The sequence below is a fragment of the Conger conger genome, chromosome 9 (genome assembly GCF_963514075.1).
Source record: "Conger conger chromosome 9, fConCon1.1, whole genome shotgun sequence".
Lineage (NCBI taxonomy): Eukaryota > Metazoa > Chordata > Actinopteri > Anguilliformes > Congridae > Conger > Conger conger.
Genome location: NC_083768.1, coordinates 52,325,801 through 52,350,565, shown reverse-complemented (window position 1 = coordinate 52,350,565; position 24,765 = coordinate 52,325,801). Strand labels below are relative to the sequence as shown.

Sequence of the window (24,765 nt, the reverse complement as noted above, 5' to 3'; positions counted from 1 at the left end):
ATAGCATGTCAGATGTTTGCAGCAAAAAGATTTCAAACAGAACAGGATGCAGCATTGTGCAGCAAGAAAAAGTTTTAACTTCAACAGCTCAATTGAAACACACTGCAGGGCTTAGCCGATCAGCTGACATTATAATGTGTCATATAAACAACAAGTCATACATTTAAATAGAAACAGCTCATTATTACTCTTCACATCAGCAAAAAGATGATGATTTGAAAGTGTGCTCTACTTTTACCTTTGCCAAGTGAGACATGCATTGTGGGGTTTTGGGGCATGTGCATGTTGTTGTACATATGAAACTCTCTGCAGGTATGGTCCAGTTCAGTATAAACATTGAATCGATGGGGTATACACTGCAGTGCACCATCTCTGTGGATCTGTGGAAACTTGTACTCGGAGCAAAGTGGGGCATCCTCCTTCTGTACACACATCTTACTTACTGTATAAGTGACACTTACTATAGATTAGACTCATGTTGCCAAAGTCAGAATGTCTTTGAAATAACAGCTTTAAGGAGGGCTTTAGGGAGAAATATGAATAGACGATAATAAAGTGTAAGAACAAAATCTCTTTTGAAATCCATCTATCGGAAAGTTTGCTCTGAACTAAAATGTTCATTGTACAAATGTATGGAAATGTACTGGGTAGAGAAAGTTGATACACCTTTAAATACATCTTCCCTGATTACCTTAAGCAATCTAATCAAATGAAAGCTGATTAGGTTAAGGAATCATAGACCTTCCAGAGCAGGGTCCTACAGTGTACAGATAAGATAATATGAATTTCCTTATGCATGTTTTTAACAGAGATATATGGTGACCTAGCTGGGTCTTCCCTAACCCCTCTGAAGGGAAGAGATCAGCAGATTAAACAGAGCTCATGCTTCCAAGGAAGGTAAGAGACGAGAAATAGAAAACAACTCTCAGACCCATGACTGGATCATTTTTACAGAGAAGATTTAAAAAGTAACCACTCTATCCCAGTTTCGAGTGCCTCTCTCATATATATCGGCCATAATCTCATTCCAGAACAACGAGGGAGACCCATTTAGCTAAGATTTTTTTCTTATCCCTGAGAGATCCTGAATTCAGAAAATGTTTGACAATTGTTTCTAAAGTTTAAGATGTGCTTTGTTGACTTAACATTCAACAAATAATGATATTTAATATTTGATATATGGATAAGTGGAAGATCCCACTAATCTACCAACAAAAACAGAGTAAATGTTCAAATATGCCACAGAGTTACAATTGCTTATTTTTTGTCACCGTTTTGTTACAGTTGTTGTGATTGCCAGTGCTTCTATGTTAGCCCAACTGCCCAATTGAATTAAGGGAATACTCAATTCATAAAGTGCCTATAAACCTATGAGAAATATAATCCAAGCAGGTGTTTTCTGCTACATAATTCACAGCGTATCACTCTCTAGGGGCTATGGTCCACAGTATAAATCACTGGAATGGATAGAGTGAGGCAGTGAGACAGAAAACCCCAGCCCATGCAAGTGGACTAGAGCTCCTATCATGTCTGCAGTTGGCTTTGATGGAAAACTCCAATTTGCTGGCTTAAGAGCATAGATGTGTAGGCCAGAAAAGACCATGGGACATGAAAATCAATAACGTGTTCCACAGAGGATGCTGCCCTCTGTGCCAGTGGCACAGTGCTCCATAGCAACCTGCCTGAAATTTCTCTTAGAGTCTGATAAAAAAGCATTTCTTTGGATTACTGTTTGCTGAAGCAGGAACATGCAGGCCTGGAATGCATTGTTATGTGTGAGATAAGTAAACCAGTTGGAAACATATAGCTTTAGATCAGCGAAACAGATCAAATGAACTTCACATTAAAATAAGTTAATACAGTGGCACCTTTAATAAAAAAAGGTTGCATATAATAAACAACATGGATAATGATCTACATAGTATATAGTTGTCATGTCATAGTCCCATATGTTTGAATATGAAATATTTTTGGCACCCATAACAATTATTGTAAATAAAATCAAGAAAGTGAAAATTGACAATACAATTTTACTTAATTTTGTTATTTTAAGTTGAAAGGAACTATATTGTGTCATTCCATCACTTCCAGTTTCACCAGAGTATAAAAATGAGGTAACAAGCATGCAAAAAAACCTTCCAGAACTGACTGGAGAACTGAAGGCCTCGGTCGTGCAGGCGGAAGACGTGAAGGACGAGGAGTTCAGCAGTCTCCTTGGGGGAGTGGGCCCTAGGTAGGGCGATGTAGTGCCCGTACTTAGAGAACCGGTCTACCACCATCAGAACAATACACATTCCCTTTGCGATGGGTAGACCGGTAATGAAGTCCAGGGCTATATGGGACCAAGGGTGACGGGGAACAGACAGCAGTTGGAGGAGCCCCTTGTGCTGCTGGTTGCTGGACCCCCAGGAGCATTCAGGACAGGCGGTGACAAAGTCAGGTTTCATGGATGGCCACCAGAAGTGGCGGCCCAGGAGAGCCAGCGAATGCCTCACCCCAGGATGACAGGCGTGACGGGATGAGTCAGCCCACTCCAGGACAAGTGGACGGATCGCTTCAGGAATGAACACGCGGTTGGCCGGAGTGTCGTCAGGAATAGGACAGCCCCTCAGGGTTTCCTCCACATTGCTGATGATGTTGAGCTGCATGGTGGCGACCACAGGGAGACAGGATGGTGACAATCACAGGGAGGCAGGATGGTGGCAACCACAGGGAGGCAGGATGGTGGCGACCACAGGGAGACAGGATGGTGGCAGGCTCTTCGTCAGGTGGTGAATACAAGAGAGAGCATCAGGCTTGACATTCTTTGAGCCAGGCTGGTAGGTCAGGGTGACATGAACGGTTGAAGAATAGTGACCACCGGGCCTGGTGGGGGTTCAGTCTCTTGGCTGACCTCAGGTATTCCAGGTTGCGGTGGTCGGTCCAGACAATGAATGGACCTCTGCCTCCCTCCAGCAGATGGCGCCAATCCTGAAAAACCACTGGCAGTAGTTCCTATTTGCCGATGCTGTAGTTGCTCTCCGTGGGCGAGAGGCAGTGAGAGAAAAAGGCACAGGGATAGACCTTGTTGTCCAGGGACCGCTGGGACAGCACGGCTCTGACCTCAGTGTCGGAGGCGTCCACCTGGAGGATGAACTGCTTTTCAGGGTCGGGCATGGTCAGGACAGGGGCAGACAAGAAACGCTTCTTTAGCTCCATGAAGGCAGAGTTGGTGTCAGGTGACCAGGAGAAGACGACTTTGCTAGAGGCCAGGCCAGACAGGGGAGCAGCGACAGAACTGTAGGTCCTGTTGAACCTCTGTTAGATGGAAGGTTGGTGGGAGAAGGCCAAAGAAGAACCCATCTCCAGCTGGAGAAGATGAGGTGCGGATCAGGCCAGCAGCCAGGGAATCACCAATGTATTTCTCCATGGACAGGGTCTCCGGGGCAGACAGGGAGAAGACACGATCTCTAGGGGGAGTAGTTCCCAGGACCCAGTCCACTTGGGGGTTGTAGTGGAGAAGCTATAGTCTGCCAAAAAATACAGGAACGAGAGGAGACTTCATTATGTAGAATGTGATCTCTTCCTGGTGGTTGCCGGAGATCTGCAGCCGAACTGGAGAGGTGATGGTGTCGACTGCAGCCAAGGCCGTGCTGGTGAGCACGTTGGTGCAGAGAGCTTGGGAGAGTCTGGAGGTGGGAACCCCCAACCAACGGACCAGAGTAGGGCAGATCAGGTTGGCGTCTGCTCCGGAGTCGATCAGAACTCGCACTTCAGGATCGCCAGAGTCCCAGAAGGCAGTTCTCCACTCATGGGCTCGGCCGGACAGCAGAGTGATGATGTACGCCACGTTGGAGCGTTTGGCGGTAAAGGTAGCCAGCTGGAGTTGTATGTAATGTAAATGAACACAGTCGCGGGGTTCACCACTGTAGCACTCTGGAGGTGGCAGACAAGGTTCTGGGCAGGATCTGACCCGTACAGGAACTGGTAGAGGCTGTGGGACCTGGGTGCTGGTCAGGGTGCTAACCAAGGTAGCCATCTGATGGATGTGGGTAGCCAAATCTTGGTTTGAGACGCAGAGTTTAGTCTTGTGAACTCCGATGTGTTGTCCTTGTAGCCGTATAGCCTCCAGGGTCGGGATTGGGTCTGCTGGGTCCATACTGGCCAGATCTATGACTGGCCAAGTTCTTCTATCAGGAATGCAGAGCAACAGGACCCAGTCACAGAAACCCAGAGAATCTTTGTTCAGTTCAGAATCTTTATTGCAACATTGGCAGGTCAGACAGGCAGGGTTCAATAGCCAGCAAACGGGAATAGCTGGGAATAGGCAGTTCATTATAAAGTGTCCAGGCAAAGGGTAAATACTCCAGTTAACAGAGATATCAAGGATAATCCAAAGCAAAGTCATAGTCACAGGCAAAGTATTGATAACAAGCAGGCAGAGCAGCCAAAAACAGAATCCAAAGTCAGAAGTCGAAAAACAAAAACAGGCCGATAAACAGCGGTTTAAAACTAGACAGACAGGAAAAACTAAAGGGGGGAGTCAAAAACAAAACAGGTTGTAAAGGGTATCAATCAGAATATAACGCTGGAGAGTATGGTCGGGACACATAAAAATCTGGTAATGAGTTTGACAAGCAGAGGGGTTTAAATACACAGGTAACAAGAGGGGAATGGCAATCAGGTGTGGGGAAACAATCAGGAAGTGAAACACAGGTTAACGAATGAATGAAGTGACTGAACTGACAGACAGACTACAATGTGCACAGAGGGGAACAAAATATGGAAACACTAAGCACTTCGACAAAAACTAGACCATGAAAAACACAGAACCTGACACATAATGTGAAATGCCTTGCCACCTTCATACTTCACACTTATGGTGCAGGAACTTCGGAATCTCTGTTACTTGCCAAATATCACTTCATTGATAACACATTTTTCAGTCTGGAGACCTTTGTGTCAGCTACTGTGGAAATTATAGGTCTGCAATGATTTTATTCATTTAATTTTTTCAATGCAACTGCAAGAACGTTATGTATTATGAAAATGTTTCCCTGTGGAAAGCAAATGTTGGATTACAGGACACAGTAGGATAGGACAAATATTTTCCTGAATATTTGTTCAACAGGAAGATTAGCCAGTGGAAAGAATTCTTGTAGTATCTACTGGATATTTGGCAGCAGCCTGATGGTTTGAGGCTCATTTGATACCTTAGACCCTTGAATATGTAAAGACATTTAGCAAACCAATGTGTTCCATACTGTATCAGCCTAATTTACAGCTGAATCAAGTCCCAACCCCCAATTCCCATTGAGATCCATTCAAATGAAAAGTTTTAGTATTGCTTGTAGGACAACCTGAAAATAAAATATCCTGGCTCTGATGATGTTGATGGATCACAGACATGAGAAAGTCATGGTATGCAAAGGATATGCAACCAAATACAAACATGACATATTTGACATTATTCATTTGTCTCAAACATTGAAATGGGGGACTAATCATTCCACAGTCAAAGTCACTTAGATCTAATTTCTTTAACATTCTGATATTTCGCCTGAAAAAAAGCTGAACCACTTGATAATGTGTGCATGCTTTTTGCATACCGTGTTGCTGTCAGATGATTCAATATTTGCATTAACAAACTGGTGTACAGATCTACCTAATAAAGTGCTCACTGAGTCCATATAATCTTTAATAAATGTGTTTTCAAGCCAACAGAATTTAGCTTGTATCCATTTTCTAATCATTCAGTACCAGAGAGCAAGACAGATGGCTTAGAAAATTAATATCTAACATTAAATTTAAATGAAGCAAAGGAATGTCAATAACATATACTTACATTTTCACTCATCAACAACAAATCGTATATTCAATGTCCTTCAGGAAGTCTCAAATGGCCAAGGACCTTGGCTCTTAATAATGTTGTAGGTATAAATATGATTAGTTGTTTTTTTCCTGCTTTTTGGATGAATATTTCTCTAGATCAACATTGTTTTGGGGTACTGTGCAATATTTTATACAGCTCACCTGAACTGTTCCTGAACGCCTCATTAAAAATGAACAGGTATTGTAAACATCGCCCTTTCCCTCATTGTTTGACATCAAACTGCAAAACCCTCATGCACGTAGTAGGCTATTTCTATACCCCTATATTAGCCAAACGGGGCTTTATTTATTACAGCAATTATTGTACAGTAAAATACTATTTGCGTTTACGGAGCAGGGAGGTATGAGATAAGTTATATTAAATCCTCATCTTTCCAGTGTTTGCTAAACTTGTCAGTCTGTGTACTTAAGAGTGCAGTCAAGCTTTATTTCTAAGGCAGTCATGACGTAGACCCGCCGCCGGTATAGTACGCACTATACGCGACGAAAGAAAACACCTTGGGTAGAACTAACGGTTCGCTTACTTTCACGTGAAAGATCATATCAAAAGCTGAATGAAGAAAATGACAAGCATGGGATAAACAAAACCACGCGTCTGGAACAAAAATGAATATGTCTGCGATGGGAGAGCGAAAGCAGGCGACCGTGGTGCTTGGCTGTGGAACTTAGAGGCTGAATGAATAACCATGGCAACAGCAGCAGCAGTAGAAGCGGTGAGCTGCTTATAGCACTGAGCAGGGACACTGTAGCTGTGCATCCGCAGACCCATCATAACGCACTTGCAGGTAGGCTAAAGCATTTGCCAAAGGACTGTAAGTGACCGACACAGTGGAGAACATTGAGTGGAGGGTCGCACCGCATCAGTGTTGAAGGTAAGGTTGATATCATTGTCATATTAATGAGAAAATAGCTAGTACGACGAAATAACGGGCCACTGTCTGCTGTATTGTAAAACATGGAACTATTAACGATTAGGACACATCGTCTGGGTATTATTTCAGAGCTTCTACCTCCTGATGGTTTAAAAAGAGCACGACGCTGGCATTGTAGGCTACTGCATTCCAGACATGCGTAAGGACTGTCTGAATAATGTGACGAGTCTGATATAGTCCAATTCTATCGATAACATTGGAGTCGATGCTTTATAAGCCACGGCTGTGCATTTTGATGCGCATTCTTCCTATGCACAGTGGTATGGCTATCTCGTTAGCAAGATCGCCTCTACTCGAGTAATACCCTTCATCACAAAAACCTAAATCCGCTATTATATGTTCATATTATATGAACATATATGGATAAAGTCATGGCAGGGATGACGGACCGGTGTTATGGACCAACGGGATATAGATTAGCGTTGGTAACTTAAAGCCCACACGCTCCAGAGTAACCTTAGTCAGACAACGCAGATCACCCAATTAACCCATAATTCGCAGAAGTGTGCACTTCCAAATTACGTTGGTGTCTTACACAAGTCAATTGTTTTCTCTGTAGAAGCGAGCGTTTCGGCTTTCATATTGGCTACTGCTATTGTACAAAACAAGTGTGATATTATCTGGTCCACTGTAGACTATGTCCGTGCGTCCTTGAAATGTGTTGACTTTGCAATGGTAATTAGGAAACAGAAATAATTAGTACATGTTGAAGGGATGAACGCAGCCGTAGCAAAGCTTAGTTTTAGCTTTTCAGATAGTATTGGTAAAACCACCATCCCTATTATGATACAGAACTACACAATTCCCCTAGAATAATCACATGGAGTGCACAATGCAGCACTTTCGTGGAGTGGACAACAGAAATGGTAGCATGCCCGCCAAATGACAAGGAATTCAATTAAGACAAATTGATAGCTTGGTCTAAAGCAGTTCGACTTTTGTTTAAAAAAAGTGTTTTGTCTCAGATACATATATATAAAATATGTTATTATATACACTCAATCAGCACTTTATTGGGTATTTATTACATTTTATTTTGACTTAGTAGCCACTGTAGCACGTTGTGTGTTCAGAGATGCTCTTCTGTATCCCACTGTTGTAATGTGTGGTTATTTTGCGTAACTGTCGCCTTCCTGTCAGCTTTGACCAGTCTGGCTATTCTCCTCTGACTTCTCTCATATTCCAGATCATGTTTCCCCCCATTCTGATGGTTGATGTGAACATTAACTGAAGCTTCTGACCTGTATCTGCATGATTTTATGCATTGCACCGTTGCCACATGATTAGCTAATCAGATAATTGTAGGAATGAATAATTATTATATTATTCATTCCTAATAAAGTGCTCAGTGAGTGTGTAAATCATATATATAACACACACACACACACACACTGTATATATGTTGGCTTGCTACTCTAGGAGTTGAATATGTATTAATGGCAATGACAAGCAGATGAGGAATTGGTTCAGCATGTACTGTTCTGTGACAAAGGCTGCAGTAACTTGATGTGCTATTTGGAAGATTATTATGGACTCATAGGGTATGCTCAAGTTAGTTAAAGCACAGGCATCTCAGGCTCATTGGGCAAGATGTGAATAAAGGGTTGGAAACACAGGGTTGTTTTTCCCTGCATACTTTCACTTTGTTTATGACATTATTTCTCTATTGTTCACATATATGTCTCATGTTTTCAAATATGAAGCTGACCTTGTTTAATTTAACTAGCATTTACTTCAGTGGCAAAAGGCAAGATAGGGGAGACCAAGGAATAACCTAACACTTTTAGGTTATTAACTAAATATATACACATATTAGAGAAAATATTTTTAATTCAGAAAGAAGATACATGTCTACCATTGGTACAGTAAAAAGTAACAGGAGTGAAAGTGTTCCAACATGCCTGAGTACAGTGTCTGAAATGTCGGAAAACAAACAGGAATTTTTTTTAGTTTTAATACAAGTCAAAGGTTGGTGAATCCGACATTACTTACCGTTTACATTTTTCATCTGATAATTGTCCTGTAGAAATTGTCTATATTTTGTAAACTCTAACCTCATATGACAACATTAATATGTAATGAATGTCTCAGAAGAAATTAGAAGAGCCTGTGCTAAATTCATTAAGTGAAAACTTATTGTGGTTAATGCACATTAATAGTAGGCGGGGGCATGTTGGAACACGGCTTTCCAAAGTGTCCCAGCTGTGCTAGCTGCACTCCTGCATGGCTCACAGTTTCTGCTTGCTCGTCACATGTGTCAAAACTGTACTGCCTTACAACCCACAAGACAGTAATTTAAATTACATATATTTGGAGTCTGTGGCATTCACACATCATCAGTTATATCATAACTCTTGATAAAGTTGCCAAAATCGTCCTGCCATTCACGCATGAGAACCACTTTGCTATAATGCATAAGTGAAAACAGCTGATGAATGTTGTACAAATTGCTGTTTTTATTTGAAGAAAAGTGAAAACAAAAATTGAGCAGGAGTGAGAATACTCTCTAGACAAATACACAACACTAAGGAGCATTGCCTGTTCCAATCCTGTACTTCAGTTCTTTATTATATTTGCACTGGGTTAAATAAATTAGCATTTTTCAGCAGAAGGGCAGAGATTCAGTTTTCTTATTTCTGTTTGTTATGGAAGTTGAACAAAGAATGCATAATGAAACCATTAAAATGACTCCTTCTCCCTGGTAGCACTTCATCCTGGAAGTTTGGAAACTGCACATTTAAATGTAAAGTAAAGTAAGACAAGCTTGAAGAATCAATCAATCAAATGGATGGTAAAAAAACAACTATTATTACTTCTTATATTTTAATGTTAAATTATTAGCATATAAGCCAGTGTATGCCTCAAAACATTTGTTCCAAAAATGTATTTATGTTAGTGTTACTGTAGCCTAAATAGAAAAATGCATACAAAAGCATACAACTACAGGAAAAGTTCAGGTATTGGTGCTTTCACACACACACACAAACATGCGTGCACATGTGCACACACATCTAGAAAAAACATTAAAATGTGTATTGACATAAAAGTATATAGTTTTCCCATATGTTTGAACATAAAATATAGATCATTATCCATGTTGTTTATTATATGCAGCCTTTTTTCTCAATTTAGTTGAAGTAATTCCAATAATTCTGCAGCCCACTGTCAGTATCAATAGTTGGTAGTATGGAATCGTTTAGTATGAATCTGCTCTGTCTTCCTGCTTTCACTGTGACACCACTCATCTTGGTGCAGAACATGTACCTCAGGCCATGGATGGATAACATTTGCTGTCAGTATAAGGAATCAAAGTTCAAAGATTTGCATGTTCAAATTGCTTTGCAGTCAAGGGAGTATATCTAAGCCCACCCACTATGGTCAGTTCATTCAATTACATGGCTGCAGAGAAATATGCAATTTGGTGGGGGTAGCATGTTTCACTAGTATATGACTAGACACTGAGACTGAGATGTAAAGATTTTACTGCATTTGAACTACATTGTGCTGTACACATTGACAATATAAGCAACAATTTAATGCATCATATGTCTGGAAATGGTATGCTGCATTGTGGCTTGACATTGTGAGTTATACTCAGTGAGCACTTTATTTAGGTATTAGACTTTCAATCATTCAATGGTCAAAGTCACTTAGATCACATTTCTTCCCTATTCTGACATTTGGTCTGAAAAACAGCTGAACCTCTTGACCACGTCTGCATGCTTATATGCATTTAGTTGCTGGCACATGATTCAATATTAACAAGCTGGTGTACAGGTCTAATAAACCTGTACATCTAATAAAGTGTATGTTTAATGAAATAATTTTCATGCAGGCAAGGGAGGTTCCAAAATGAATTGAAAGGATGGGCATTTTGAAATGTCAGTTCTTTTGGAAATTTAATGAGCAAACTTCATGCATTAATTTCAATTCCAGCTTTATTGTGAGCAGACAACAAAATAAATCAGAGAACTGACAGACCAGTGTAAGAGATTGGAACCATACCATAGAGAAAAATAAGCCTAAATTGTGAACTCAAACACATTATCAGTACTGTAATGTATGCAGATGTCTGATAGGGGACCATTATTTACAGTAGATGTGGTTTGGTTGTACATGTTCTGCGATTGGGAACATAGATCAAGGTAAACCGATGGAAACAGATGGTCACCAAAACAAACAACATCCCAACTAGCTACAATAGGGTTATATCTTGCTAAAGCCTACACAACACCCAAAAAAGAGGTTTGGTGATCATACTGCAGTAGGTTACCAGGCTATGAATATAATGCGTAGGCTATGCCGTTTACAGATTTTTCAGCTCGATCACTGGGCTGGAGTACCTAGCTGGTACCAAGCAAGTTAACAAGTACTGCACTATATTAGTTTGCTGATAGCCTAATCACATTTGGAAAAATAATCATCACATTGCAAAATCCACCCGTTACCACCTTGGCATCTTCAATGCGCAGTCTATATGGTCACATGATAAACAGTAGACACTTGACAACAACATACAAAGGCATTTTTAATCTTTGAATATCACTTAATAGAACAATACTAGGCTTACTCCCAAAGAAAGCACCACAAATAATTAAATTAATAATGTTTGCATTACATTCTCTACATACGTTTGGTGGATTGGGGCAAGTATAAGTTTAAAAAGTAAGTGAACATGATGCTGATACTGAGTGATTGTTGAACTAAGGGTTTCTAAATCACAAGCCATACATGTGCATTTGGCTGTGGAGAACCCTTGCAGGACCATAATAATTTATTCATAGTTCCCACTCTTTGCAATGTTCATTCTCTGATGGGGTTGGCAAGATGGAGGCTCAGGTGGCTGCCCTGCATTCAAGAAAATAATTAAGTAATTAATATTATCTTAAAAGTACAATAGGTAATTATGGACTCCTAACGGTCAAGAGAGGAATTGCAGCTACAAACACCCTCAAACCACAATGTTTTGGAAAGTTGACAGTGACAAATGCGACAGAGCCTGCCATCTATTCGTAGTGTTCTAGTATGAAAATGTTTGCCAAACAGGTGACTTTATGAAATGTTGACTTTAGTGTGCTGCACAACACTTTATGTTTTGTCCTTTTGAAGTTTTCACTTTCGCTAACCAACTATATTATGAGCAAGGAACGTATTTGGCTACGTAACTAGCTGGCTATATAACTAAGATATGATAGTGTACCACAAACGATGCAACTGCAACTCACAGTTCGAGACAAATGAAGGTTCAGCTAAACATGCATGATTCAACACAAAGAGATAAAATGAATGTGTAGGTGCCCAAATTGCACTCCAGAAAAGCGATCACTGAAAAGCTGTATACTATTGCTTATTATCCAAGTGAAGAATACATGCAGTATCTACGTATAAAGCGTATAAAATTAATTATCGGTAGCAACAATAAAATTAGCTATTATTTAGCTTGCCGAATTTACAAATATTCACCTGAGACACAACACGTGTGCAACAATGCTCGCAACGCTCACTACTATGTTCATATTGCCTCAGGTGGATATTTGTAAATTTGTTGAGCTAACTATGGCTTATTTGCTTATTGCTACCGATAGCGAACTGGTATTATTTTATAACTAGATATGTAGTCTTCGCTTGGATAATAAGTAATAGTACACAAAGTTTCAGTGATAGCTTGTCTGGAGTCTGATTTGGGCAGCTACACGCGGACAATCAGAATAACCCCCACACCATTGGCTGTGGCAATTAGAACCATTTGAGCTTCAATTGTTGTACAGCTGTGCAATGTTTTGGTACAAAACATCAAGGAAGGGTACATCAACTGTATGTTTTGAAACCAGAAGTTAAGGACTATAAGCACAGGCAGAGGGTGAGCCAACATTGATCATCAGTGATCCTTTTTCAACGATAGTCTTGTAACAATGTTTTGACACAACAATCTTACCTATTGTCCCTTTAAAAGTGAAGTTATGACCTTGGTCTAGTTTTGTACATTAACAAAGTCAAAACAAATCGTCCAGGGTCACAGGTCTAACCCAAACTGTAAATATCCAGAAATCCTGCCTTTAACCACTGCAATGAGGCACTGGCTATACAAATGCCACTTTCTGAGTACCTAAATTGTGGCTTATGAGCTTAAAATTGGAAGGACAGAATCTTGCCTTTTTATACATTTTTGCACCAATTTAGAATACCAAACTATTATTAAGGTTTGTTGCTACAATCTCTGTTATTGAGCTTGGAGAGTGCAGACAAGCATATGCTCCAATCCAAAGCACTTGAAGTCACTCCTGCTTCTGAATACACAACCATGGATGAGGACACTTCAAGTGGAGTTCAACAAGTGCCTGATTGGCCAGTGGGCATTGCTAGTTAGTGATGAGATGCTGTAATCCTGCCTGAGAAAAGCTCTCCTGTCCCTAGCAATGACTAGCCGGCACTGGCATGGTCCAGATTCGATTCCAGACCATGGGACCTAACCATACACTAGAACAGTAACTTGACAGAATGCATCAGTCCTAGAAAGCTTAATTTTATGTGAGTCACTGGTCTCAACATTTTTCTTGTTCGACAGGTGTATCCAATATACAGTATGAATCTCATTTCAACTAGTTTTCATGTATGTCTTTGCTCTTTATTGTTTGCTTGTGAGATTTAATGGAGGATTTACCTCCTTGTTTATTTAAAGTGACTGTAAAGCAGCTGGGAATTATTTAAATAACCATAAATTATCACAGAGGGATGTATCCACTGCACATCCACCAAATATCTACTGGAAGCAATGCAAATACTACAAAAACAGACAATTCTAGTCTGACAAATTGAACTCCACCCATTTATTCCCCACATAGGAATGGATAGAAATGTTTAGACTGAATGTTTAGAATGCTTAGTCGATATTGCAATGCATTTGCTTTCTCTAATCTTGCTGATGCTTAATACATACCATAATAACCCCATAGAATATAGATTGAATCCAGTCATAGATTTACTTTTAAATTTACTTTAAATTATCTTTTGTTTTTAGTTAAAAAACAAAAATCATTTCAACACTGAGTGCATAGCAATTTCCAAAAGAGCAAACAAACATCATAAAATGGGTGCAGATCAATTCAACATAATAAATACCACACCTGGCTGTAATGTAAAGGAGAATAAAGCTGTAACAAAATAAAATTGGGAATAATTAACATTACTGGTATTGACTATTCGGCTATTTAATTGTTTGATGGTTGAAAAAGGAAAGTAAATGGAAACAGAACGACTAGAAAAAAGTAAGGTTTCTAGCTGCCTCCTCACACCCCCTCGCCCTCCCCAAAACACCCATTGCATTGAATTCATTTGAATTTATGAACAGAAGGATTGCAGTTTTCCTAGCAAATGTTAGTTCATAGAAATTCTAAAGGGCACAACAAAATCAATCAATGAAAGCCAAAGACAGAATTTCTGCTCTGACTTTATTTGGGAGCACCTAAATTAGAGCAGCTGTAGCAGGTGCAAGAACTGAAAGTGTGAGCCACGGTGAAACAAAATGAGAATCTGTACTCATGAAAAAATTATTAAAAGTGAAATTCTGTGAGAAGTAAAACATAGCCTCAGTGAGATTGCACTCACAGATTATTTGTGCATATTTTCTTATGGAAGGCAAGGAAGGAAACATTTGGGATATGAAGCACACATTTCTCTGCAGGTGTTATGTTCCATAGTTTTGCATGTAGATTTATCAGATTTATCAGAGGAGAAACTGATATGACCAACTTAGTAACTCCAGTCCTATCTGCCTAACCAAAACTAAATTAACCCGGTCTTTTAAGTTTTTTTGCCACTAAGTTAGACACCTGATTGAAGCATTTGTCATTTTTACTGAACGGAGGAACTAAGCAAATTTGTCAACTCAAGTCAAAATCAAGAGAGTCCACAGAAGAGGTGCCTTGGGAGAACAAATGAGGAGCTGGGACGAGATGCAGTGAACTGATGGCTACTGGAGCACTGGGAGTATCCTTAGACTCAGCAGCCAGACGCAACACCCAATCAGGAACTAAATAAAAAAGAGAAACGATAGTCAAACAAAATGGGTCAAATACAAAAATCAACAAAGTAATCGATAATCCACAATCCACACACATAGGTTCGCAGAGCAAGTCTACCCTGGTTACTGCAAACAACGGTAGAGAACCGGAAATAGAAATGGCCCATCTAGGTCAAACTGGAAGTAAAACAAAGATAATCATGTGAACAGCGAACAGATGCACAAATGCACAAAAAGATGCAGAGGTTATAACAGAAGCAGTGGGAGAGTATGAATTGCTGGTTGCCGAAAATAGTGCCAAAGTAAGTACTAAATGTTCAGCATTATATAAACTGATTACAACATTTGACTCTCATAAAATGCATTTCACCAAAGTCAACAGTGGAATTGACATTGAAAATCTGGAGGCCTCTACCATGTTTTGAAAATATGCTTTTCACTGCTCAATCCACAAAACAGTGAACACCAGATTGTATTTTTGAACCTTTAAGCTGACAGGCCTGTCCAGAATTCACATTTGTAGATAAGTTTCAGAGCCAGAATTGGATTTAAGGAAATAGGAAAACAAGAAAATATTCCACTTGAGCAGCAGTGGTTGAAAACACTCTATTGAATATGGTTCAATACTTGCTTGCACATTTGCCAAAATGTCCTGACATGTGCATCGATCAGCTACAACATTAAAACCACCTGCTTAAAAAATTTTTTTTCATGAATAAAAATGCTTTCAACTGTATAAAGTTGTCTATACGCACTTAAAATTTCATTATATGATACGTGTAGTTATATAAGCAACTTATAACTTACAGTTAGGTCCGGAAATATTTGGACAGTGACACAATTTTCATAATTTTGGCCCTGTACGCTACCACAATGGATTTGAAATTAAATAATCGAGATGCAATTGAAGTGCCGACTTTCAGCTTTAATTTGAGGGTATTTACATCAAAATTGGAGGAAGGGTTTAGGAATTGCAGCAATTTTCACACATAGTCCCCTCATTTCAAGGGACCTAAAGTAAATGGACAATTGACTCAAAAGCTGTTTCATGAGCAGGTGTGGGCTATTCCCTTGTTATTATTTGTTAATTAAGCAGGTAAAAGGTCTGGAGTTGATTTCAGGTGTGGCATTTTCATTTGGAAGCTGTTGCTGTGAATCCACAACATGCGGTCAAAGGAGCTCTCAGTGCAAGTGAAACAGGCAATCCTTAGGCTGCGAAAAAAGAACAAATCCATCAGAGAGATAGCAGAAACATCAGGAGTGGCCAAATCAACAGTTTGGTACATTCTGAGAAAAAAGGAATGCCCTGGTGAACTTGGCAACACAAAAAGGCCCGGACGTCCACGGAAGACAACAGCGGTTGATGATCGCAGGATCCTTTCCATGGTAAAGAAGAACCCTTTCACAACATCTAGTGAAGTGAAGAAGACTCTCCAGGAAGTAGGCGTATCATTATCCAAGTCTACCATAAGGAGAAGACTTCACGAGAGCAAATACAGAGGGTTCACCACAAGGTGCAAACCATTCATAAGCCACAAGAATAGAAAGGCCAGATTAGAGTTTGCCAGAACACATCTAAAAAAGCCAGCCCAGTTCTGGAACAGCATTCTTTGGACAGATGAAACTAAGATCAACCTGTACCAGAATGATGGGAAGAGAAAAGTATAGAGAAGGCTTGGAACGGCTCATGATCTGTAAAACATGGTGGAGGCAGTGTGATGGCATGGGCATGCATGGCTTCCAATGGCACTGGGTCACTAGTGTTTATTGATGATATGACAGAAGACGGAAGCAGCCGCATTAATTCTGAAGTCTATAGGAACATTCTGTCTGCTCACATTCAGCCAAATTCAGCAAAGTTGATTGGACGGCGCTTCACAGTACAGATGGACAATGAAAACATACTGCGAAAGCAACCCAGGAGTTTTTCAAGGTAAAGAAGTGGAATATTCTACAATGGCCGAGTCAATCACCTGATCTCAATCCGATTGAGCATGCATTCCACTTGCTTAAGACAAAACTTAAGGCAGAAAGACCTGCAAACAAACAACAACTGAAGACAGCTGCAGTCAAGGCCTGGCAAAGCATCACAAAGGAGGAAACCCAACGTTTGGTGATGTCCATGGGTTCCAGACTTCAGGCAGTCATCGCCTGCAAAGGATTCTCAACAAAGTATTAAGAATGAACATTTTATTTATGATTATATTCATTTGTCCAATTGCTTTAGGTCCCTTGAAATGAGGGGACTATGTATGAAAATTGTTGCAATTCCTAAACCCTTCCTTCAATTTTGATGTAAATACCCTCAAATTAAAGCTGAAAGTCTGCACTTCAATTGCATCTCGATTATTTAATTTCAAATCCATTGTGGTAGCGTACAGGGCCAAAATTATGAAATTTGTGTCACTGTCCAAATATTTCCGGACCTAACTGTATATTTAGAAATCTAATCCTACTAATCAGTTTCACCCTTCTTCCCTCCATTAGAATGACATGGTACTGCATGTGGTGAAATAGATCCCATGCATTTTGTAATATGGCAGGTGGTCTTTATTGTTTTAAAAATATACAGGTCCTGGAGCGCCTGTTAAGATAGACATGATTATGAGCATCAGTACGTACAAAGATATTTAAATAACAAAACAATATACCCCTAATACAGTTGTTTTAAGTAAATGTCATGTAAATCCTAAAGAGAAATAATGGACATTAAATGGTTGCCTGCATGTAACCTGAAGGGAAACAAAGGTCTTCACTGACAACTGGGTTTATTTCATGTGTTTTCTGACCTTCCTGCTGAACAGTCATTTTTAGAAAATCAATTTCCAATTAAATAAATAAATTACAATAAATGTTCACATGTATGTCTATCATTTTTACATGTATGATCTCTGCAATATTTCATTTTCAGTAGCACCCTCTGCTGAAAAAAAAGCTCAGACAAGCTACCTGCACTAGCTGGCTCGTACCCAGCTAGACCAGCTTATGACCAGCTTGACCTGCTCAATTTTCAAGCTGGTCAAGCTGGCATAGCTGGATTTTGCAGCAGGGCCATGCCTTGTATAATTGTATGCTTTTCCCTGCTGTTGTTACAGTTGCAGTTTACTGAAAGTCACAAGGCCTTAGCCTAGTGATGTCATTGTGATAATAATTTAACTGAAAATATACTGTATGCTGCAAAATTAGTGGGAATTTTAGCTGTCAATTTAAAAGAATCTTGGCAAGTTTACAGATAGTCATCAGCTTCTAAGAATAACTAAAACATAACAAGGTACAACTGCTGTGCTCAGAGTATCAGAAGAAATATACTAGATGTAGTAGGTCACCTAAATTTGGATGTAGAGCAGATTCAAGGAACAGAGGAACAGAGTGAAAAGAAACCCATGTAGAAAAACACTCTTTTAAGCATTTAACAGACTAGCGTACACTGTTTACATTCTTTATATATAGTTGTCCATTTATGCAGCCTTATACTCATTAAGGCAATTTAGTTTCCCTTGCTCAATGGTACCACAGCTGCAGTGCTCCATGTGCAAAAAGAAACAATCCCAGATCTAAACCGTTAATCTAAACTTGACTTATGACGAGCTGTACACTACATCTGCAAAGTTAGCCATTATCTTGTGATTGAAAAATGGCTGTTATCCTGTGTGTAAATGAGTTCATGAGTATTGGCAGAAATAACTACATTACTTTTTAGAGACATAACAGTTCACATTGCTTAAAGCAAAAGCAAAATATCCACCGGACAAATGGGCAATGAATAAAATATTGAAAAAGAAAGCTTATGTTCAGATTGCATAGTTCAGATAGTACAGTAGAACATACATGCCTATGCCTTGCATCACAATTGAATGCAGTAGAACAAGGACACAGTCTAAAGTATAGAAAGAATCATGGGTGAAACTGTCTATTGGACACAGTTAAATGGCACCTGCATTATAATGTGAGAGGCCTCTCAGTCAGTTGGGTGTACTCAAGCCGTGCTCTCATCTCCACAATGGCCTCTGTTCTAGCCTGAACTCATTTCCTTAATATCGTTCATGGAACTTGGCCCAGGATTACACCCACACACTATGATCTCAGTGCTCTCCTGTCAGTTTCAGCGAATCCTACAGTGGATTGCCCTGTTCACAGTCTAATACATTCCCTCTTACAGGACTCAGACTACCAATGTGTTTTTCCTCTAATATGCAGAACTGCAAATGTTTGGTTTTGAAAAATCCAGATTTTACAGGATGAGACATCTATCTTCACCAGCCAGTTTGTACGCACAGAGAACTTGAATTGGGCAACAGAAAATGTGGAATAATTTAAAGTAGCTTAGTTAGTTTTGAGTTAGGAAAATTAACAAATACAGTTAGTAGAACTTATGTACTTTACTGGTAGATGGTAGGGCACACAGTATGTCAGAAGAACTGGTACTGACCACAGTGTATTATAAGTTTGTTAGCACCGTGGATATGCAACCAAAAAAATGGCAGTGCTGTGGGTGAAAATGTCTTGTTAATGAGAGATGTCAGAGGAGAATGGCCAGACTGGTTCAAGTTGACGGGCAGTGTAGGGTCCTCGCATGGGCCGGCAAATAACATAGGGATTTTACTCTCTACGAAACCGGGGCGCCAATTAATGTAGTGTAGCAGTATAACAGCAAAAAGTTTACCAATATCAATTATGAAACATACCGAAAACCTGAAGGTTGGAAGTTCTTTGTAAGACTGATTTGGCTCTCATGACTATGTGACACCAAAACAGACACCGGGTTTAATAAAATATATTTATTAAACAGATGTACAAACACAGAATAGATGTGGGGTTGAATTAACGGGAAGTTAGTAGGATAAGGTTGGTTAGGAAAGTGTGTGTGCGCGAGCAAGAGCGCGTGTCCCTTGAACAAGGGAAAGGTAGCTAGCTTGGGTAGTATGGGAGTGTTAGTGTTAGGAATGTGCGCAAGCGCACGGGAAAGGTAAAAGTAGCTAGCTTGGGTTAGCTAGAGTTCTGAGTGTGTAAAAGAATATTAATGTTAGCTGTGAGAAGAGCGACTACGTGCGTAGTTTAGTCTATATATGCACGAAAGATGGCAAATCAATTCACGTACATATACGCCTAACAGAATGCATTCAAATGGTAACATGAAGACAAATAGAAAAACACAAATTTCAGTTAAAACTAAGCCAAACACTGGTTATGCCTGGAATGTTTGTTTTAGTCTTACTGAGTCCATATGCACTGCTGGATCCAAAAGACATGCTGTCTTTGTAGGAGCGGCGATGGTAATGCGAATGATTTCCTGGAGAGGCACGCGAAGCTGGAGTGTTCCCATCTCAGCTGCACGTTGTCGATGTTCGCTTTTCCGGGTGGAAAAATTTGTTGCTGTGGTTTGCAGTGGTAAACTGATGTAGCATTCCGCGTACACCAGTTTCCACTCGATATACACCACTAAGTTACTGCGAGGTAAACTAGGTGTGTCCGTAAGGCCCGGGGGTGTGCTATGCCTAATTCAGCCTCTGTCCGAGTCTCGGAGCAGATGAGGTGAAGAGAATGGCCGAAAGACACTTTCCCAAGAGTGTGCCATGCTCTTATATTGGGAAAGTTCATTGTTCCCGCCATTATGGGATTGGCCAAACCATAACTATACTCCATGCAAGGTGGACTTCACAGAATTGTCCTGTGGGATTGTGGGAATGATGTCACAATGCTTTGAACCTTAAAATGGATGGGCTACAACCGCAGAAGACCAGTTTGATCCAAGTTCCAAAATAATAACTCTAATACATACCTAATAAATTGGTCACTGAGTGTTCATTCACTGAGCACTTTATTAGGTATTTATTAGACGTATTATTTTGATGTATTGGTCTTGTACTGCTGTAGCCTATCCACTGAGATGCTCTTCTGTATACCACTGCTGTAAGTGTGGTTATTTGCATTACTGCCACCTTCCTGTCAGCTTTGACCAGTCTGGCCCTTCACCTCGGACTTCTCACATTAACAACAAATTGCAGCCCACAGAACTGCTGCTCACTGGATGTTTTTTGTTTTTCACACCATTCTCTGCAAACTCTAGAGACTCAGATCAGCAGTTTCTGAGACACTCAAACCACCCTGTCAGGCAGCATCAATCATTACACAATCAGAGTCACTTATATCACATTTGTTCTCCATTCTGACAGTTGGTCTGAACAGCTGAACCTCTTTACCATGTCTACATGCTTTTATGCATTTAGTTGCTGCCACATGATTGGTTGATTAAATATTTGCATGAACAAGTTGGTATACAGGTCTACCTAATAAAGTGCTCGCTGTATTTGTATCACAGAAAAAATGTTTTGTCAACCTATAATTTTGATAGAACATTTATGACAATGTGCAGTAATTATATTGCACCATTATCTCAAGTCTAAGTAATTCCTGACAGCAGCAAGTTACACGAGTCATTTCCTTTTGTGGCAGCATTGTCACTGAGGCACGCATTGTGGGCAAGTATAATTTTGAACTGTAAGTCTTCCATTTTGGTGAAAGGTTGATGTCATTTTCATCTTAATTTCTCTTCAACTGAGAACACACATTGGGCCTTTTTGTATTCTTATATATTTCTCTTACTGTTGAGACGGGTGCTTGGGGGGTTGGACCCAAAATGCACGACTCAGACAAGCCCGTCAGGGCTTTATTCAGGGAATGTCCAGTGAGCGTAGTCGAAAAACAAGTTCATAAACATAAACACAAAACCAAAGTACAGTACCCAGGGAGAAGGCAGTCTCGAAATCGGTAAACCGTGCAAAAAGTCCAGTAACCAGGAAAGCGGTCAGCGGGGCAGTAGTGCAGAGGGACGGCAGGCAGGCTCAGAGTCGAAGGCGGTGCAAGAGTCAAGACCGAAGTTTGCTCCGCGGGGCAAAAGCACAAAGACAGCAGGCAAGAGTTTGTGGTACAGGCTGGCAATGGTCAACAAAACAGAAGTCAATAACAATGGTCAATAAACAGGCTTGGATCACAACAGGTAACCAATGGCTTGGAAACTCGCTCAAGAGTGCACTGAAAAACAGGAGGCAACAATTTTGCAAAGACATGCCATGAACACTGAGTTTATGCAGGTGTAGACAGGTGCAGACAATTAGCTTGAGAGCAGCATGCGAATAGAAATCAGGTGTGGAGGATTGACAAGTTAATGAGATAATTAGTCATCGTTAGTAATAAACCTATCCTGCCCTAGCATTAGTAAATTAGTAAATGACATGCACAAGAAATGTAAGGTAAACATAAACACATGGTTAGAATGTTAGTCAATCCTGATCTAGCGTTAGTAGATTAGTAAGAAGACAAGGGAAAATGAAACAATTAGGGAAGCGTGAGCGACAGAAAGGGAACAACATAACATGAAACAACATAAATTGTGACATAACAAGTTTGCAAAACTGTGACATGAATAAACTATATAATGTGACATGATAAGACTAACAATTAAATCGTAACAACTAAACATGAAACGTAACATGACATGAAAATGAAACGTAACAAGAAATAAAACATGAAAATGAAACGTAACAAGAAATAAAACATAAAAACGTGGCGAGACTAGACTAACATAATACGTGACATGACAATAAAATAACTAAGAAAATAACTAAACATGACATGACAAGCATGAAACGTGACAACTTTTTTCATATGATGGGCTAATACAGGTGCGCCACGTCTGATTCAACAAACGCTTCTGACTTCAGAAAATTGTCCATTATATAATATTGTTTATACAGTACTGTTGGTGGGTTCTGTTGTATAGATGGCCAATGGGATTAATAAGAACAAGGGACGTCTTACATAGTTGGTACCTGATTGGGTAGACTGTGGTTCTACAACGCCTAGTTTGAAAGTCTGATCCAAGGTTCTGCACTGCAAGGCTCTCCATAAGAAATGAATGGAATGCATGTTTACATGATTCGTACGACAGGTTGAGACCACTCATAATGTTGTTCCTAGCAAAGAAAAAATTATAAATATGAGAAAATTGGTGAATGCACAAAGTTTCATTCATGTACGCCATATCTGTTCTTACGAGTAGTTACATTTGGCCCATTTACCCCAGTTTGTGAGATCAAGCAAATGGAAATGATTATGTTTTGTCAATAGTTTTAATAATCCCAAAACAAACACTATTGTGTATGGACAGATGATCTCTCGTGTGCTTATTCAAATTCAGTCGCATGACCTGTCATGTCCTTTCTGACAAAATTCAAGAATAACAAGAACTAAAGGAAGCACATGATTTTAAATGAATAGATAAAATAAGATAATTTGTGCTCTATCTCACTGGGTTATGTTTATGTTTATCTGCCTCATTAATGAGATTTTTTTCTCTAGGTAATTGTTTGAGCTTGACATCTAATTGAATACGAAATGCAGCAGTTTGTGAACATGGCAGATTGCTGCTTTATACAGCATATAATGCTTGCTAATTGTAAGGAAAGAATCAGGCTGTAAACAAACATCTTGTGTGACCTAAACTTCTGGGGCTCTTCCACAACGATTACTGTACAAAGTAAAAACCCAGATCAGCTGTTTTCACTTCAGTCCATATTCAAGATTTTGGAGGGGTCTGCATTTTACTCAGTGCAGTTATCCTTTTTCTGTATTCCTGCTTTGTGGAACAGGCCCCTGGGCAACACGCTAAAGTATGTCATTGAACCAGAAAGCCCATTGTGGAAAAAACAATAAAGAAATAAAACAATAAATAATCCAGTTAAATGAATTTGAACATGTTGACCTTGAATTTGTTGGTATCTTTCCGTGCCCTGATCAACCTGCCAATTAGATGGTGGTAAGCATGTCAATAGGTTGTCATATTCAATGTTTTATAGAAAAGGAGAACAAATTCATATAGCAAATTTGTGCCATGATGAAATGTTATGTCACAGTCAGAGCTTGTGAGCCGGTACTCACCGGTACACAGTACTGGCACTTCTGTTTTAGATAGATAGATAGATACTTTATTCATCCCGAGATAAATTTTAGTTTTACTCTTTGGAGAACTGTCACTCTTTTGCATACTGGTGCTTATTTTAAGCTCCAACCATATTCTCTCATGAGTAAAAGACTGTTATAGTCAGAAGTAGTACCAGTGCTTGAATTGAGCCGGAACTGACCGGAACACCATACTGGGACTTCCAGTTTTTAACTGACACTTCTTTTCCACTTCAAACACTGGTCACCACTTCATTGCAAACATTGTCATGCAAAATAAACATTTAGTTATTGAAAAAATATTTTTGGAATAAGGGTGGGAATGCAGGCACATGGCACATACATAAAACTGCCTACGATTGGAAAAAGTAAAGGCTGAGATGGCTGAAACCGTGTGCCTGCCTGCTTGATCTACACTGTGCAGTAATGAAAAGCAACCTTTTGGGACCTACATCATTGTGCCCAAACAATTTTGTGTTCACTTCAGCAAGTCAGCAGCTATATGGATTTTTGCCTGCATTCAGCTGAACCCTGACCAGGGGTTGTGTTGGTTGTGCGTTATTGAACCTCACATGAATGTCAATGACACAATACACAAAAACCTGTTACTGAATACAAAGTCATGCATGAAATAATTTCAGCAACAGATGATTTAGTCACTAGATTTAGACAATAGAGTGATTATTATAAAGTGAGTGAGCGATTACAGGGGTGTAATAAAGTCCTGTCAGGGCTTTATTCAGGGAATGTCCAGTGAGCGTAGTCAAAAAACAAGCAATGTTCATACACGTAAAATCCAGCCAAAACCAAAGTACAGTACCGAGGGAGAAGGCAGTCTCGTAATCGGTACACCATACAAAAAGTCCAGTAGCCAGGAAAGCTGTCAGCGGGGCCAAAGTACAGGCGGATGGTAGGCAGGCTCAGGGTCGATGACGGCGCAAGAGTCAAGACCGAAGTCTGCTCCGCAGGGCAAAAACACAAAGA

At 39.9% G+C, this 24,765-nt stretch overlaps 2 protein-coding genes across 2 annotated transcripts in view; one reads left to right on the top strand and one right to left on the bottom strand.

The window, feature by feature from the left end:
• The window catches only part of LOC133137705 (collagen alpha-3(IX) chain-like), a 62,617-nt gene extending 59,969 nt beyond the window's left edge, over positions 1 to 2,648 (bottom strand). Inside the window, exon 1 of the mRNA XM_061256036.1 lies at positions 2,136 to 2,648. Coding sequence (XP_061112020.1) covers positions 2,136 to 2,648 — 513 coding nt within the window. The remainder of the gene's footprint in view (positions 1 to 2,135) is intronic.
• A 3,765-nt stretch (positions 2,649 to 6,413) lies between these two features.
• Positions 6,414 to 24,765, top strand: part of fam135b (family with sequence similarity 135 member B) — a 70,559-nt gene continuing 52,207 nt past the window's right edge. The window contains exon 1 of the mRNA XM_061254812.1: positions 6,414 to 6,743. The gene's annotated coding sequence lies outside the window, so the exon portion shown is untranslated. The remainder of the gene's footprint in view (positions 6,744 to 24,765) is intronic.